The sequence below is a fragment of the Antedon mediterranea genome, chromosome 5, assembly GCF_964355755.1.
Source record: "Antedon mediterranea chromosome 5, ecAntMedi1.1, whole genome shotgun sequence".
Lineage (NCBI taxonomy): Eukaryota > Metazoa > Echinodermata > Crinoidea > Comatulida > Antedonidae > Antedon > Antedon mediterranea.
Window position 1 is genome coordinate 22,896,898 of NC_092674.1, and position 16,475 is coordinate 22,913,372.

The following is a 16,475-nucleotide window of genomic DNA, read 5'->3' on the forward strand; positions in this document are numbered from 1 at the left end:
TATAAGTACATTTTTTATAAAACATTTAAAAATGTAGTTATATTCAAAATTCTGTACACAGTAGCAAATCATTTATAAACAACATGTGCTAACCTGAAGCTTAGCATCTATAACTGTGATGATTGTTTTGAACATGTCTACCAGTCGTATCAAGTCTAAAACCACTAGATGTTGTAAGCATTCGTTATCAGGATAATACAGAATTTCACCGATATCATGTAAATACTCAAGAAGCACCCTGAAATTACGTTCTCCAAGGCGGACAACTAACTCAATGATCTAAAATTAAAAGACATTTTATTTTAAAATGTTTTCAGTGTTGTCAGATTTAAAGAACCAACCCCCTTTCACTAAATACAAAACAAAGATGTATGTTCTCCATTGCAGTTGAACTAAGACCTTGCAGAACAAAATCCAAATTTTATTATATTCCACTTCCCCAGATTAAACGTAATAAATTTCTAAAATGTCTTAAGCTCTATCTACACTATCAAACTACAAAAAAAGTGTGATGTGCCCAAATATGGTAGTGATATGGCATCATCATGCCCATATATGGGCATTTTTTTGTCATAAAGTTTGAAAGTGTAGACATAGCTTTATTGTCTACAGCCCCCACCCCTCCACCCCACAAAAATTCACAAATGAATGTTTTAAAAAGATTCTTGTGTCTAACCTCTGAAGTTGGTAGATATATGTTATCCTTTTTTAATAATTGGATCTCCTTCTGGACTCGCAGCCATTTAATTGGCATAGGACGGATCATTTTTTTGGCAATCTCCAATATTTGCTTTATGATGCTAGAGGCATTGTTATTCCCAAATGGTAAACTATTTTCAATGGCAAAAATAGTTGAAAGCACGATTGCCTCATATGGTTTGCCTTCCAGCGATTGTTGAACTTTTTTTGATAACTCTTCAAACTGCAAGAACAATACCATGAAATGAAGATATTATGTGGCAAGTACGAATTACATTATTAGGGACTGGTACGTTGACTGGCAAATGTGAGTGCTTGTTCAGTGGCATTTTGACGTTTTCTCTGTGACATGAGTACCAGTGGACGTATGACGGCATAACACTGTAAAAGTTTACCCAAAACCATGGCCGAGAATCTCGTGATGTTTTCTGAGAATGTAGTAAAGTGATTTTCAGTCAAATTGTATTTGAATTATTCATTTTGTATTGGTTATTTTAAATAAAGCTTTTACTAATACAGGTTATGGCCTGGGTCTTATCACTAGGACGGCAGACTTCAGTCAGAAAATTAAGGATCTCGGCTAGGCCTAAGCTACACACTTAGCCTGACTTAAGCCCTGTGTACTACCACCGGCCTAGCGGTGGAATAGCTCCACGGATGAGCGCTACTATAGAGATTACAAGGTCAGATCCCAAGGATTAGTGAGGGAGAAGTTGTAACTGTAGTAAAAAATTAATCGAACAGGGTATTTATGATGGCAACATACAATGTCCTTGTGCTGTTTTAACTTCCTAGTTTTTAAGCTTTCAATATTACATTTACATACATAGGCATAAAAAGTGTTTTTTATATGGTAGCTTCTCCCAATTGTTCATACAGCTTATATTGTACAATTTTTTAATTTAAAAACCACCCTGCCATTTTTTACTTTACATATACTACACCTTTTGTTTCCTTTCCTCATCATTCTCTCCGAGGCTGTTTAAATGTGTACCTATCAGTAACACATGTGGATTATCCTCTCCTCCACCTTTACTCTGTGTATACACTGAACGAATCCAGAAATGAATGAACTGTAAATTTGTCATTCTATGTGAATATAGTTCATCCTAGATTTGTTTTAAATAAAATAAATGAGCACATCATTAGTAAAATTATATATAGGTATTTATTCATAAAAAAACACATAAAAAGTACAAACAGAAGGCAGCCAACAGCTGAAAAATTCTGCAAACAACGTACATTTACTCAGGAAGTTACATGGGAGAAAATTTTACTTGGAAAATATGATGTCAAAATTAATGAAATATTTTCCATTTTAACTTTCTGTGTTTATAAAAATAAAGTCAAACACAGACTAGGACTTGTTAAAAAATGTCCATGGTTAATGTTCACTGCGGAGTTAGAAGATATAATCAATTGTGAGTTTTTAATAAATAAAGAAAAGGCAAAAAAAATGTGGTCAGATATGGACCGTAACAATTTAGCAAGGTATAAAATTAACGTTTATAAAATTGATATTTAGGTAAAGTAAAATATAACTTTTTTTTTTTGATTGTCTGAAAGAGATAAAAAGAGTTATAAAATTAAGAATTCTGTGGTAAATTATACGTACATTGTTAAGGATTGAAAAACGTGTAAAGAGTGTATAACATAGAGGAATTTTTTTTTCTTTCCTTATACTATTATATATAAAATGCAATGGTAGGAGTGAGATATCAGTTGTACTGAAAGTTAGTTAATGTCAATTATATTGTATTGTATCATTACATTACTCATGTGCTCAATGTACTCATTGTAAACGAACATTTTATTGATGAAGAAATAAAAGTGGGTCGATCCTACATAAGACAAAAAAAAAAAAACAACGTACAAAGTAAAAATTCAACAGAATCAAACAACAATATAATATATACAAGTACAAGTAAATCATTAATAATGTTAGGGATGGTAGAGCGTTTCCAACGATTAGTTTTACACAAGGGATCCAACAAATTAATATGTCTCAAATTGCGACCGCAGTTACGATAAGGGGAAAGCATATCACGATAGAGTTTAGAGAGTAGTAGCCCCTTCCCAAACTTCATCATCAAGTTATCTCTTCTGGCTTCAAGGGAACATAATCCAGACATGGATAAAGCATTTTCATAACTGATGTAATTAGCACCGTATATACATCTTAGAGCTCTCTTCTGTACCCTTTCAATTCTAGTACATTGGATATTGGTTAATGAGCTATGTCACAAGGGACACGCATATTCCAAAACTGGACGTATGTACGTAGTAAAAACATTTAACAGGTCGTTAGCTGGGGCCAAAGCTTTCCTAAGAATGGAAAGGGTAAAAAGTCGTTTAGATGCTTTAGAAACACATTCATTAATTTGAATGTCCCATTTAAGATCACATTGTATTACAACTACTAGTAATTTTAAAGACTCAACCACTTCGATGACATTCGATTTACAAGTGTAAAAATTGGTTGCGGTGTGTGGCCCTGTAAAAAGGACACTCTCATAATATGACATTTACTAGGTTTGGGGAGCAAGTTGTTACTAGAACACCAAGTGTCAACATTGTTAAGTATAGTTTGCATATTTTGATCATTTCCCCTTCTATAATTAACAACTTCCCCGATGGTTAAGTCATCCACATATTTCCACCTCTTAGGAGTATCTTGGGCAACATCATTGACAAGCACTAAAAAAAGGATGGGACCCTACTTAGTCCCCTGGGGGACACCACATGTGATGCTTAGGGTGGACGAACAAACTATAAAACATGAGTAATGGTTGAGAAAATTACTTCAACTCTAGGGTTGTTCTATTAAAATTTGAAATTCAAACTAAACCACTAAAATACAATTTGGGAAAAACATAACATTGTTGAGTGTATTGTAAAATATGTAAAATAAACAATGTATAGAAACTTTTCAAATTCTTCTGAATGTATTAAAAAATGTGAAATTTTAAATCACAGAGCAAGTATTTAGTCCATAATTATGTTTGTATGAATAGAGTATCACGGTGCTGACGTTACAATACCATGTAACATCTCCTTATTACGCAGCAACAGACCAAGCGTTCTTCAATGACACTTTTACGGTCTTGCGATTCAATGGTAAACAGGCATTGTACTCCCTATTTTAAGTTTGTCATTTTAAGTACACCAGATATTTAGTTAAATGTACTGTATGTTTTCGTAATTGTTTACGTTTTATTTGTAGATTGCTGATTGTCATATTATTGATGTTGTGATTCTCTGTGTTTAGAGAAGGATGCTTTAGACCAGGTCCGCCTTATATTAGCCAATCAAAATCGTGTAAATTTTGGAGGGAAAATGTTATCCTCCTCTGAAGTCTAAAATTTGCATATCCAGTATAAAAGTAGAATGTAATAGATATTGGAAGAGAGGAGAGAATAAGATCAGAGTAGATAAACGGAAAGATGAAAAAGAATATATTAAGGCTTGACTGGTAGTGGTAGAAAGATGTATTAATCGAGTTACAAGGAATAAAAGTTCTAGTTGAGTTAAATATACTTTTTGTATGAGTTATCATTCAGTGACAGCTGTGTACGTCGCGTGGAAATATAATTATACGCCTGAGAAAGCTCGGAACCAACTAAGATAAATTCACTACATGGTGGCAGCGGTGAAAATTTTTGTTTAAGATACATGATTTAAGTATCAAGAAGAAGAAGAAGTGACAGTGCCTACTCTACGGGCCTGTTAAATCAGTAACCAAAAAGTTAAATGGTTACGAAGATCTGGATTCCTGACAGTTTTTATACCGTGCGTTGTTTGGATATTACAACGAAGAAGAAGTACTGTTGAGCTCAAGACTGCTGGATATTCATCGGCGATATATATTCACTGAGATCTGAAAGAAGAAGACTGAAGTAACAGAAGGAAGCCCAGAAAATTGTGAGAAGATTTGCAAAGCTGACGTTGTAAACTATTTTTATTTCGAAAGTAAATTTTTGTACGGAGCGAACTTGGAACGTTGTTTGTGACTTTGAAGTAAATTAATGTCTTATATTGTATTGCATTTAAAAATTTATGTGGATTTCATATTTTTACATATCTGAATGGAATCAAGGTAATACAAATACTTTTATAACATATTTTGTATACATAAGTTTACATATTTCATTAGTAAAATTGTTATTAGCATGACAACTTTAAGATCGGGTAAAAATATAGATAAGACTATGTCAGACAAAGATACTAGGGAAGATATGGTTGACCAAGAAGAGGTTGACCAAGTCAATGAAATATATGATAAAATGGCTAGGGATATTGATTTGCCCGAAATACCCGGCGGTATGCCTAAAGATATGATGCTCGAATATTTTCGAATGAAGTTCGAGGCCGAAAACAAAAAGTTAGAATACCAATTAAGATTAGAAGCAGATATAGAGCAAAGAAAAATTGAATCACAAGAAAGAGTGAAAATGATGGACTCCATGAAGGGTGCCAATGTTAGACTTATGAGATGGGCTCTGTTTTTACAAGGATATAAATTTAAAGTTATTTACAAGAAAGGATCATTAAATGGAAATGCAGATGGATTAAGCCGTGCATAAATATATTATAGAGGTGTTATTTGTAGATAGTTTAAAGTAAAATGGTTTTATATGTTAAATTTTTGGAAAGATTGACACAATCTTTTTCCCAAAAAGGGGCATGTCATATTATTGATGTTGTGATTCTCTGTGTTTAGAGAAGGATGCTTTAGACCAGGTCCGCCTTATATTAGCCAATCAAAATCGTGTAAATTTTGGAGGGAAAATGTTATCCTCCTCTGAAGCCTAAAATTTGCATATCCAGTATAAAAGTAGAATGTAATAGATATTGGAAGAGAAGAGAGAATAAGATCAGAGTAGATAAACGGAAAGATGAAAAAGAATATATTAAGGCTTGACTGGTAGTGGTAGAAAGATGTATTAATCGAGTTACAAGGAATAAAAGTTCTAGTTGAGTTAAATATACTTTTTGTATGAGTTATCATTCAGTGACAGCTGTGTACGTCGCGTGGAAATATATACGCCTGAGAAAGCTTGGAACCAACTAAGATAAATTCACTACACTATGATGCTTATTAATAATAGCCACTTAACACTTTGACTGCAAGAGGTTTTTCCAGTTAGAAACTGCCACCGCCAGCGTTTTTAGCCCAATTCGATGTTTTTATTAAAGCTGATTGAAACTATGTATGTGATCTGATTTATATGTAATTTAGACTAAAACAATCATAAAGATTTTAGCTTTACAATGGTACCAAGAACGATTTTCCAATCGCAATATGTAAATCGTAATAGTAAAATAAAAGTAACCCACTTTTTTAGTTTTTCGTAGTTTCGCGCAAGAAAGTCGAGATATTCGCGATTTTGTGCAAGACATCACAATATGAAAATATCGCCCGGTGAGATCAACAAACAACGAAAAAGTTATTTACACAGCACCGATAGGCCTATAAAAACAAGTTATCACTATCGAAAAATGTATTACATTTTATAAATCATAAATCTTACACCAATGTTTCGCCAAAATCCACATAGTAAAGATACCAGGCCTAGTTAACCAGGCCTAAAGTTGGTCCGGAACCGTTTTACGACTAGGCCTAGCCTAGTACTACTAGGTAGCCCAGTAAACTGATGATAATATCCATACCATTTCTAAACAAGTTTGTTGCGTGAAACTCGGTCACTTAACAATTAGGGTATACATACAATAATAAAATTAAAGACTTCATATTGAAAATGACTCCATTATTTTTTATTCAGATAACAAACAAACATGTCAATCCACAAAAACCTTTGTAATGCTTCGGCGGCATAGCTAGCGCGCGACCGATACACAATGCGCCAAGCCATCGCTCTACGCGCTACTGTGATGCGCGGTGTATGTTATTTCGACAGGTACCATTTTGACAGTTGTTCGTAACCAGATTAGTTACTTTCAAATAGTAAAATGTTGACGGTCCAGACCGAATATAGTGTCCATATTTACTGTATAGTGTATACCAATAATTAACCTATCTACCGGATTTCGTAAAAAAACGCGAAAAACGAAGATCTTTAACTAAATATCTGATGTAGCTTAAGTGACTGACTTTATTTACAAGCTAAAAGTTTCGTAAAATAAGGAAGATTTTGAAGTAACATTCGGTTAAAAATTGAAGTACAATGCCTGTTTACCATTGAATCGCAAAACCAGAAAAAAGTCATTGAATGCTTGGGCCGTTGCCGAGTAACAATGGATGTCATGTGGTATTGTGACGTCAGAACGTGATACTCTTAGTTCTATATGGTGTCCTGGAAACATAGCAGTTCATTTTCAACCAAGGTTGTGAATCGAGTTGTAACAAACAGGAAAAAATAAATATCGATAAGTGACAACAAAATTCTTACATTTGTTGGATCCCTGATATTTGCTAGAGCATCTAGATCTGCCATCAGGTTGAATACAACACACACCACAGCACTAGTTATCATGAAAATCTATTGAACAAATGGATAACATCTTTTAATTATATAAAATATAAATGTTAAAGGTTTTTATTCTGTTCCTCAAGCTTAACTGAAAACTGAAGAAATTTGGATTGGCCCTCCATGGACCCATGGCAGCCAACAGTGCAGCGCCTACCAGATCAGCACAAAATGAATGTTCTGTCTATTGTGGGTCAAGTGTGTGATGTTTATAAAGATCACATCATCGCAAAATCAGTTAAAAAATTACTATATTAATAAATATAGGTTCTACTGGCCCATAGTAGAGCAAAGGGTTCCAATCCATTTTGAATGTAGTCAATCAGTGACCAAGAAAGCAAAACACAGTACGAAGATGCTTCTTTAAAGACATTTTATGGGTTGGGGAAATATTTTTTCTGTACAAATTCCCATATCTCATTCTCATCTGATTAACATTATCATTATTCTTGATGGGAGGATAATTTTTAGTTTGAATTTTTCTTTCTGCATTCATTTATAATTTACTATGTAAAGAAGGTTAAGGACTGATCCCTAGTTTAGCTTTAACTACATTGCCCAATCTTGTCAATAATTTTAAATTTTCTGGTAGAGTTTCTAAAATGCATTTTGAAATAGTAGGAAAGAATTTGGGACACAACTCAGCATTTTTCAGAGATTTTGGTTTCAGTACAGTTGACTAATATAGGTCAGGAATTACCCGGTGTATCACATGATACATTGGTTGGCCTCCAAAGTCCAAGACGTTCATAACAAATGGTTTGCCATCAGTACGCGAGTTGATTTCCTTTTCTCTTCTAAAGTCAGTCACTTTCTTCACAACTATTTCTGATATGTTTTCAGGAATGTCCTCATTTTGTGGTATCTGCTGTTCTCCTTTAATTAGAAATTTATTGCAATCAAAAATTGGAAATTACCAGGTATAAGTAGTTCAACAACATTTGTTTATACCTGTAGTAGTATAAAATATTGGTTTTTAGTTGTATATGAACTAAAGAAAATTCAATTGGGCATATTTATTGTTTTCATTTTCTTTTGGTGTTCAGTAAATTCAAATTTTTTTCAATTGTGTACATTTACATTTTGATCAAAAAAGATATAGGTATCTATTGTTCTCAAGGTTTACTGGAATTTGAGGAAATTCGGATTAAGCCCTCTACAGTTCCTTAAGACAAACGGCTTTACGGCTTGGTACAGATACACCAATTAATTAAATAAACCCATCGTATAATAGTATTTACCTTCCATTTCCAAAACTTTCTTTTTTCGTTTTGGCAATCTAAATGAGCGTCTGATTGAAGAAGTGAGCCTTCGTTTTACTTTTGACCATTTACTTGATCCATCTACAGTTTGTTCATCTTTGGTTTCGAGCTTTGCCGCGGCATTTTCTTCTTCCTGTTCTCCACTCTTCAACATCTGTTTTACCACTGCTTCTGCGACAGCATTCTCATAAGCATTAGAAGCTTCATTTGAGGAAAAGAGAAATTATATTATTATTATTAATATACTTATTAAATGATTATGAATGTAATGAATGAATTAAGGTTCTCAAAGTTTTAATCATTTTACTCTTGCAGGCCAGATAGGGAATTGCAAGGTTATTTTTCATTTTCATATTTATTTTGTAGCAGTAGTATTTTTAATGAACTATATACAGAAACTAATTACTATATAATTAATAGGGTGTAATCCTTACATTCATTTTGTGAAGTTTCTTCCCATAAAGTTTCATCATCAGGATCATGAGTGCAAACCTTTGTTGTTGCCATGGCATCCGTTATTTCTTCTTCTTGATTGAACCTATGAAAAATGAAAATACTAATCAGGTTTTAAACTATAAAATAGTGATCAAACAATGTTCAGATGATTTTGGCTCTATATGTAGGCCTATGCATTGGAAGGTATTAGAGCTGTTTTTAAAAACAATTTTATACATAACATACAGTATATAAAGACCTAAAATAATTGATTGGCATGGTAAGTCTAACAATACCCAAAACAGTTTTTTTAAATCTAAGGTCAAACAAACACTTTGCTATTTAAATTTTACATATACTGTATAAGAGTCGCAATCCAATTGAATTTGAACCATGAACCATACAATGAAAGCCCCAATGGTCTAATGGTTAAGACATCTGCATATTAAGCAGAAAGTTCCGGGTTCAAATCTTGGTTGGGGTGAATTTTTCTCATTCTCATGTATTTCCTCATCTTTATCGTTTCAAATTCAATAATTCATTTTCAGTATATCACTGAATGGTTTACAATTTATTCTGTGCCTGTTTTAATATTTTATAATTAGAATTTTTCTTGGAGAATTACTTTTAAAATATATTTTGGTACATACTGTATATATATAATGTATAAGAAAGTATATTAGTTTTGTAAGAAGTATACAATATTGATTGCAAAGGAAGGTTTAAGCATACAGTATATAAATTACGATGAGTGAGTGACACTCAACTGAGTTCTATACCAAAGGTCGACTAGATTTAGTGTATGTTGATACAAAGGTTAAATTTCAAAGAAGAAGGAAATTGTGGTTGAATTGAAAATTAAACACATTTACTTTAAAATAAGTAATATGTATTCACAAATTCTAATAGTTTCCCAATTATTGCAATACCTGTACTTTATGTGATTACTTTTAAATTATTTTTACCTAACAATATTTTAAAACTTAATAATATTATTAGAATTAGCATAGAAAAACACAAATTATATTTAGTTTCAATAAAACATTGGAACCCTTCTCAAATAATTCTTTCTATCAAACTACAGTCAATCAAGCTAGTCTGATCAGTCACTATTTATCAGTATTTCTACGAATGGATGACTAGTTGGGAGCAAGAACGCTAGTTGACCTAATCCAGTACTGTTTGAATTTGACAATGTAAAATTACCTCAATCACCTAAAATTCTTAATAACTTCAGTACACAACAATTATTAGTAATAATAATTGCTTACGGTTTTCTTAATAAAGAATTTATGACCGAAGTTTTTCCAACTCTCTCAAGACCAATAACAACGATTCTTCCTTCATTAACCTCTGTTTGTCCTTCAGCAAGCGCGTCTCTAAATGCTTTCAATGCTTCTGGTCCTCGTGCCAATATTTCGGCTGGAATTGCTGGAAACACAAATAATTGTTATTTCATTTGTTAATTTTAGATGATACATAACAAATTTCTAAATATATAAATTATATCCATCATTATTTTATTTTTTTTTTGCAATTACCCTGTCTGATATTAAGATATTGCAAATTAATAAGTTAAATAATTAATTAAATTAAAATATCAAATTTTCTTTTCAAGTACTATGGAACGTATGTAATTGCATACAAAGTAGGCAAAATTGTCATTTGACCTTAAATTATGGGAAATCTCTAGTAACTAAAACATCATAATTGTGGACAAATCAACAACCTACACTACGAAAAAACCTGATTTCAGGGTTTCCCTGATCGTGCAACCATCAAAATGCAGCGAGTTGACCTTTATTTTTTATGTCGCACCAAGCAACATACAACAATGTCAAGTCGCATGCACACACAGAAACATGTGTGTGTGTGTGTGCATCCGCAGAATGACTGCTTGACGTGTTGTGCAAAGACTACTGAAATAAATTATAGCAAGTTCAGCATACTCATTTAGGTCTGTGACAAGCTTCTTTTATTGTTTATACATGTTGAGAAATTATTCATTGAAGCTAAAACTGATTCTGCAAAAGACTGTCTTTATTTGAGGTTTATTAGGACATGAACCTCTACTTTTTTTATGTCGCACCAAGCAACATACAACAATCTCAAGTCGCATGCACACACAGAAACGTGTGTGTGTGCATCCGCAGAATGACTGCTTGACGTGTTGCGCAAAGACTACATTCATTGTGTCATTTATTCTAACATTTTTCTGAAAGGAATAAAATAAAAAATAAAATGATTTTTCTTAGTATCAAATAAATCACTCACTATGTAGAATTTGCAATAGCTCTTTTTTTTGTTCTTCTTTATTTTCATCTTCATATCTTTTACACTTATTCCGTGTATATAAATCCGTTGGAGTTTCACCCTCCTACAACATAAAAAGTAAGTTATTAAAATAAACAGTAAAAGTAAAATTAGTAACAGCACCAAGAGACAGAGAGCCAGACCGCTGTTTACGCGACCGTTCAAGCTTTTCTTGGTTCTTTTGAGTATTGCTGGGACACGAGGCCTGAAATGTTGCAAAACCAAGGCCGACCAAGCGCAGCCAGGCCCGCATGTACATATTTTGTCCACAAACTATGAGGTAATTTGTAAACCATTTGATTGGTCAGTTTTAACAATCATAACATTGAATTTAAACGATTGCAAATTTTAACGATTTTTAGCATTTAATTTTACCATTTTCCTGTAAAATTCTTTAATCCGGTCAATTCAACACAACTCATCACAACTTAACGTCGACTGGAAAACAGGCTTAATGTTTGGATAGGGCACCGCATACATGGAATGTAGATCACTTTTTGCGTCATACTAATCTACGACCGGTACAACCGGTACCATCCAATAGGGTTTATTATGATATGAAATGCCAATTATATGCTATTACATCATGTTTAATGTTATTTTGATATTTAATTGTTTGTAATTGTAAAAAAAAACTGCCGAAGAGTGACAGTTCGCTAACTACAGATTGTAAAGTAGTTGTATTTAAAAACATACATTGTTCTTTATGTTGATATCTGCTCCACATTTCAATAGAGCTATTGCACCATCATGGTGGACTGCGAACGTCTTGTCTTTCTGCAACAGCAAATGAAGTGGTGTATCACCTCGCTGAAATAAAATAATATTTTAACAACGCTATCATAGGGTTTACTTTTTGTCTTTAATAGCATACATATTACTATCATTCAATGTGCCATCATTGGATTCTAGCTCTTTGATTGGTTGTCAAGAATCAAATCAATGTGGAAAGATTTAACAAAAAAACTCTATCCTAGTCTTTTTATGGAGTACAAACAATTACACAATAACTTATAAAATGTAGAAGTTTAGAATTAAGTAATTCTAGTTTGTAAAAGTACACAATGACTCTCTAATAATGAAAAGTTGAAATCTATGCCTTGTTTTTGCTAGTTCTTAAAGTAAAATAATTTCCCAGATCAGAAATATAGTAATGTAAAGATCAACATTTTGTTCAAAAGCATACCATGTCTTTTAAGTTAACATATTGTGATGATAAACTTAATGTCCGTTGTAATGCCTCTGTATATCCAAAGCGAGCCAACTGATGTAAAGTAGTCCGAACCATCTACAAAAATATAACAATTGAAATTAATGGTTTCTTTATGCATACATTTTCATAAATACAGTAGTCAGTTGTATTGTAGATTGTTCACATTTTTAGCAATGAGTGCTAACATATAAATAATGGATCAAAATTAGTTCATAATTTCATTTTAGCTGTCAAAAGAGGAGCAAGCACCCCAAACACAACACCCTGGTTCCGCCACTGGGTCAAATAAAAAAAATTAGGACGCTTCACAATGGCACAAAATTATTACAAATGTGAGGTTTCACTATATTCACAAAACAGAATATACATGTTTTGATTTTCTAGCAAAATTTAGTAAGAATAGCAGGTTGTCTTGAAGAAAGTCTAGTGATAGCTTTTACACCAAAGAAACTTCCTTGATAAAATAGAATATTTGAACTGAAGAATACATAAAATGATATAATTATATAGTAGCTTATCTGTTTTTGTTTATAGATTAAATAAAGTGCAAGTATACAGTAACACACTTGTTTTTCTATGTCATCCACAGCTGCTTTGTCAACATATTTAAAAATATCCAAAATAACATCTTCTGGAGCGCCATCCAGTATAATTCGATTGATTATTACAACTTCATTCTGTGAAAAAAACGATAATTCTATTTAATAATACTATTCGGCCTGATGACGACCTGGATTGGTTGTGAAAGGTAAGTTCAGTTCGTCAGATATCATATACCTTGTTCTTTCTGGATGAATGATAATGTTCATATAACCGTACATAATTATACTAACAGTAAACATAGAAGAGGAGCATAGGGGTGGACACTCTGTATTTCGAGAAACAAAAAAAAACCTGGGTTTCTGACAGTAGGCCTACGAAGTTAATAATAGGAAGCTTTTAATTTGAGACAACCGACAACCAACAACCAAACTACTGTATATATGTCATGTTAATTCATTGTGCGCACATACAGAGATATTTGATGGTTCTAGGTTCGGACGACGACCGGCGACACAACGATTGACCTGACCTAGGTTGGTCGTCAGTCGTCACAAATTGAGAAAACCCTATATAAAATATACACAATTATTAACATACATATTTCTCATTTATAAGGTTTGGTTTATCTTTAACAATCTGCTTGACTATATCCCACTGCTGTTCTTTTATTTCTTTTACCAATTGGTCTCTGCAAAATATAGAAAAAAGATATATTTCAGCACTGTACATTATTATTTTTTAAAGATGTATTGTCCCTTTGACTAATTCCAAAAAAACAAAAAATAACAGATTTCGAAAAAAGGTGGGTCATTTTGAAGTATCATAATAATTATTAACTATCACCAAAAATTTGTCGAAAAAAAAATCATTTAATTGAAATACAGACGTTTTTTTGTTTAAAAAATAACTCTGACTTCCAGTCAAAGTTTTCGATCAAAACATACCCCATAATGAAACGCGCTTGTTTGGCTACTCTGTATGCATAATCATAAAACTTCCTCATATCTGTGTGAAAATACCTTCTCTACCGTGACGAGTTGTAAACAATCCTAATTAGCATATGCATAATGCGTACTCGTGGTTTGAAATCTTTGTTTACTTTCGCTCGCGACGATTTTCCAGACGAAATGTAATCAAACTAATTTACCTGTTAATTACGTAAACTTGTTGCTTTTGGCTCGAATTTTCAACTTAAAGTGAATAACTTTAATATTACTTTGATATGGCCAATTTAAATTTAGAATATTTTGACCTTCATTTTTTTGTGTTTCAAGGGACAATGCATCTTTAAAGAAAATATATTCCCGGTGAGAGGGCCTGTATCACCCACTAACATAACAATCAACCACTAATGTAACATTTATTATTAATAATTAATGTAACAAACTTCAATGTCAAGACAATGTCTGCATATCCAACAATACTTACATTGTTTAATTATGGACATATATTAAATACCCCAGGCCAAAGGTTAACAATTAAGAAATTAAAAAAACAGAAGGAGGGGACAGTCAGACAGATAATCATATACATGAAACTAGGTTCAATATCAATAAAGTTGAAGACATAAATCCAACCTTCATGCCGAAACTTAAAAACTCACGTGGACAGACACTATGACAATTGTTTTCCAAGAAATAAATAAATTTAACAAAGTCCACAATTATGTCAACAATAAAATAAGAAATTAAAGGATGGACAGACTGACAGGCAGACAAAAGTGCCATTTGTCATAGACATTAAAACTGAAATATTAAAAGTCAAAGATTTCCAACTTCCAATATAATAATTTTTCCTAAATATCTCAACATTTTATACTGCTGTTATACGACACGCGTTTAGCTCAGTGGTTTTAACTGTTTTAACTGTTGACATTATTAATATTATTCGCCGTGGCTAAAGATACGCTACCATATCCTAACTTCCGTTTACTAAAGGTATGGTAAAATTGCATTACGTCATCTTCAGCCAATGGGATGCTGGTACGTGTGTGACGTCATCGTATAAGGACTTTGGATTTTTTTTCATATCAAGTCTGTACTCTGAATGATCGGCGCCGCCAGGCTGCATGGATGTGTGCGTTGATTCTGTCACTCAGCCACGTAGCTAGATCTAGCAATGTTGAAACCAGAAGTTTAATAACGGGCGACAACGTCGATGCTGTAGTAATAGAGCAAGTTCATGTGGTTGGTGGGCGTTTAAAACATGCACTCAATCTCAAATATTATTTAATTATACAACATACAGTAGTATTATAATCCGATAAGTTGATAGCCAAATTAGAAGTAATGGAATTATAATTAAATTTTGAAAATTGCGTCTAGTTTATTCGTCCATAGTTACTATGAGTATGAGGGTTTTATTTTTATTCCGAATGGCCTATTTAGGCCTATACTTTTGAATAAACTTTGTTTACAGATGGTGACCATAAACAACAAGCAAATAAAGGGGCCCTCGAATACTATGATTTAGACAGTAGCCCCAGGGCTGAGTAACAGAAATCAGCGCACACGCAGCAGCTGGCCCCAGCCTGGAACCGCTTTCTACACAAACAAACTCATATAATGAGGATAGTACGTAGTAAGTAGGCCTAGGCCTCTTTTGAAACAGTTTTCTGTATTCTAGAATTAAAATCAACATGTTTTGGCTTTTGAATAATAACAGACGTAGGCTATACATTTAGTTTTTGTCACACACAACGGCGATAATAGCGATAAATGAAGCATAAAGAAAATGTTAAGCGGTTGATCACTGTTTTCGCGATATAAAAAAAATTCAAAGTCCTTATACGATGACGTCACACACGTCCCAGCACTCCATTGGCTGATTATGACGTAATGCAATTTTACCGTACCTTTAGCAAACGAAAGTTAGGATACGGTACCGTATCTTTAGCCACGGCGAATATTCGTCAGCCGTATTTGACGTCACAAATAGGCTGCCATGAGCACAAGATGGCGATTTATTTTCAAATGTCTTGAAAACAACTTTAAAATCCTGTTTACTAGAAAACTACAAATCCGATTTAAACATAAATTGTTCTGTAGGGTTACTTTTATAATAGTTAAGTAAAATATTACGGTGTCCCTTTCCTTTAAAGATGTATTGTCCCTTTGACAAATTTCAAAAAAATTAAAATAAAAAGATTTTTAAAAAAAGTGGGTCATTTTGAAGTATCATAATAGTTATTAACTTTCACAAAAAATTAGTCGAAAAAAAAAATCATTTAACTGAAATACAGACATTTTTTTGTTCACTAAAATAACTTTGACTTCCTGTCAAAGTTTTCAATCAAAACATATCTCATAATGCAACGCGCTTGTTTAGCTACTCTGTATGCAAAATCATAAAACTTCCTCGCGACCTGTGTGAGAACACATTCTCAACCATGACGAGTTGTAAACAATCCTAATTAGCATCATGATAATGCATACTCGTGGTTTAAAATCTTTGTTTACTTTCGCTCGCGACGATTTTCCTGACGAAATGTAATCAAATTAATTTACCTGTTAATTTACGTAA

At 32.8% G+C, this 16,475-nt stretch overlaps 1 protein-coding gene across 1 annotated transcript; it reads right to left on the bottom strand.

The window, feature by feature from the left end:
* Positions 1–350: 350 nt before the first annotated feature.
* LOC140049825 (uncharacterized) lies at positions 351–14,915 on the bottom strand. The gene is made up of 14 exons (XM_072094773.1): positions 14,911–14,915; positions 13,551–13,641; positions 12,977–13,087; positions 12,384–12,485; positions 11,894–12,007; positions 11,159–11,261; positions 10,156–10,315; positions 8,884–8,987; positions 8,429–8,650; positions 7,888–8,063; positions 7,110–7,199; positions 1,644–1,808; positions 677–922; positions 351–392 (listed from the first exon to the last, which is right to left on the bottom strand). Exons 1-14 carry the CDS (start codon positions 14,913–14,915, stop codon positions 351–353), a joined length of 1,731 nt encoding a protein of 576 aa, XP_071950874.1.
* Positions 14,916–16,475: the final 1,560 nt, after the last annotated feature.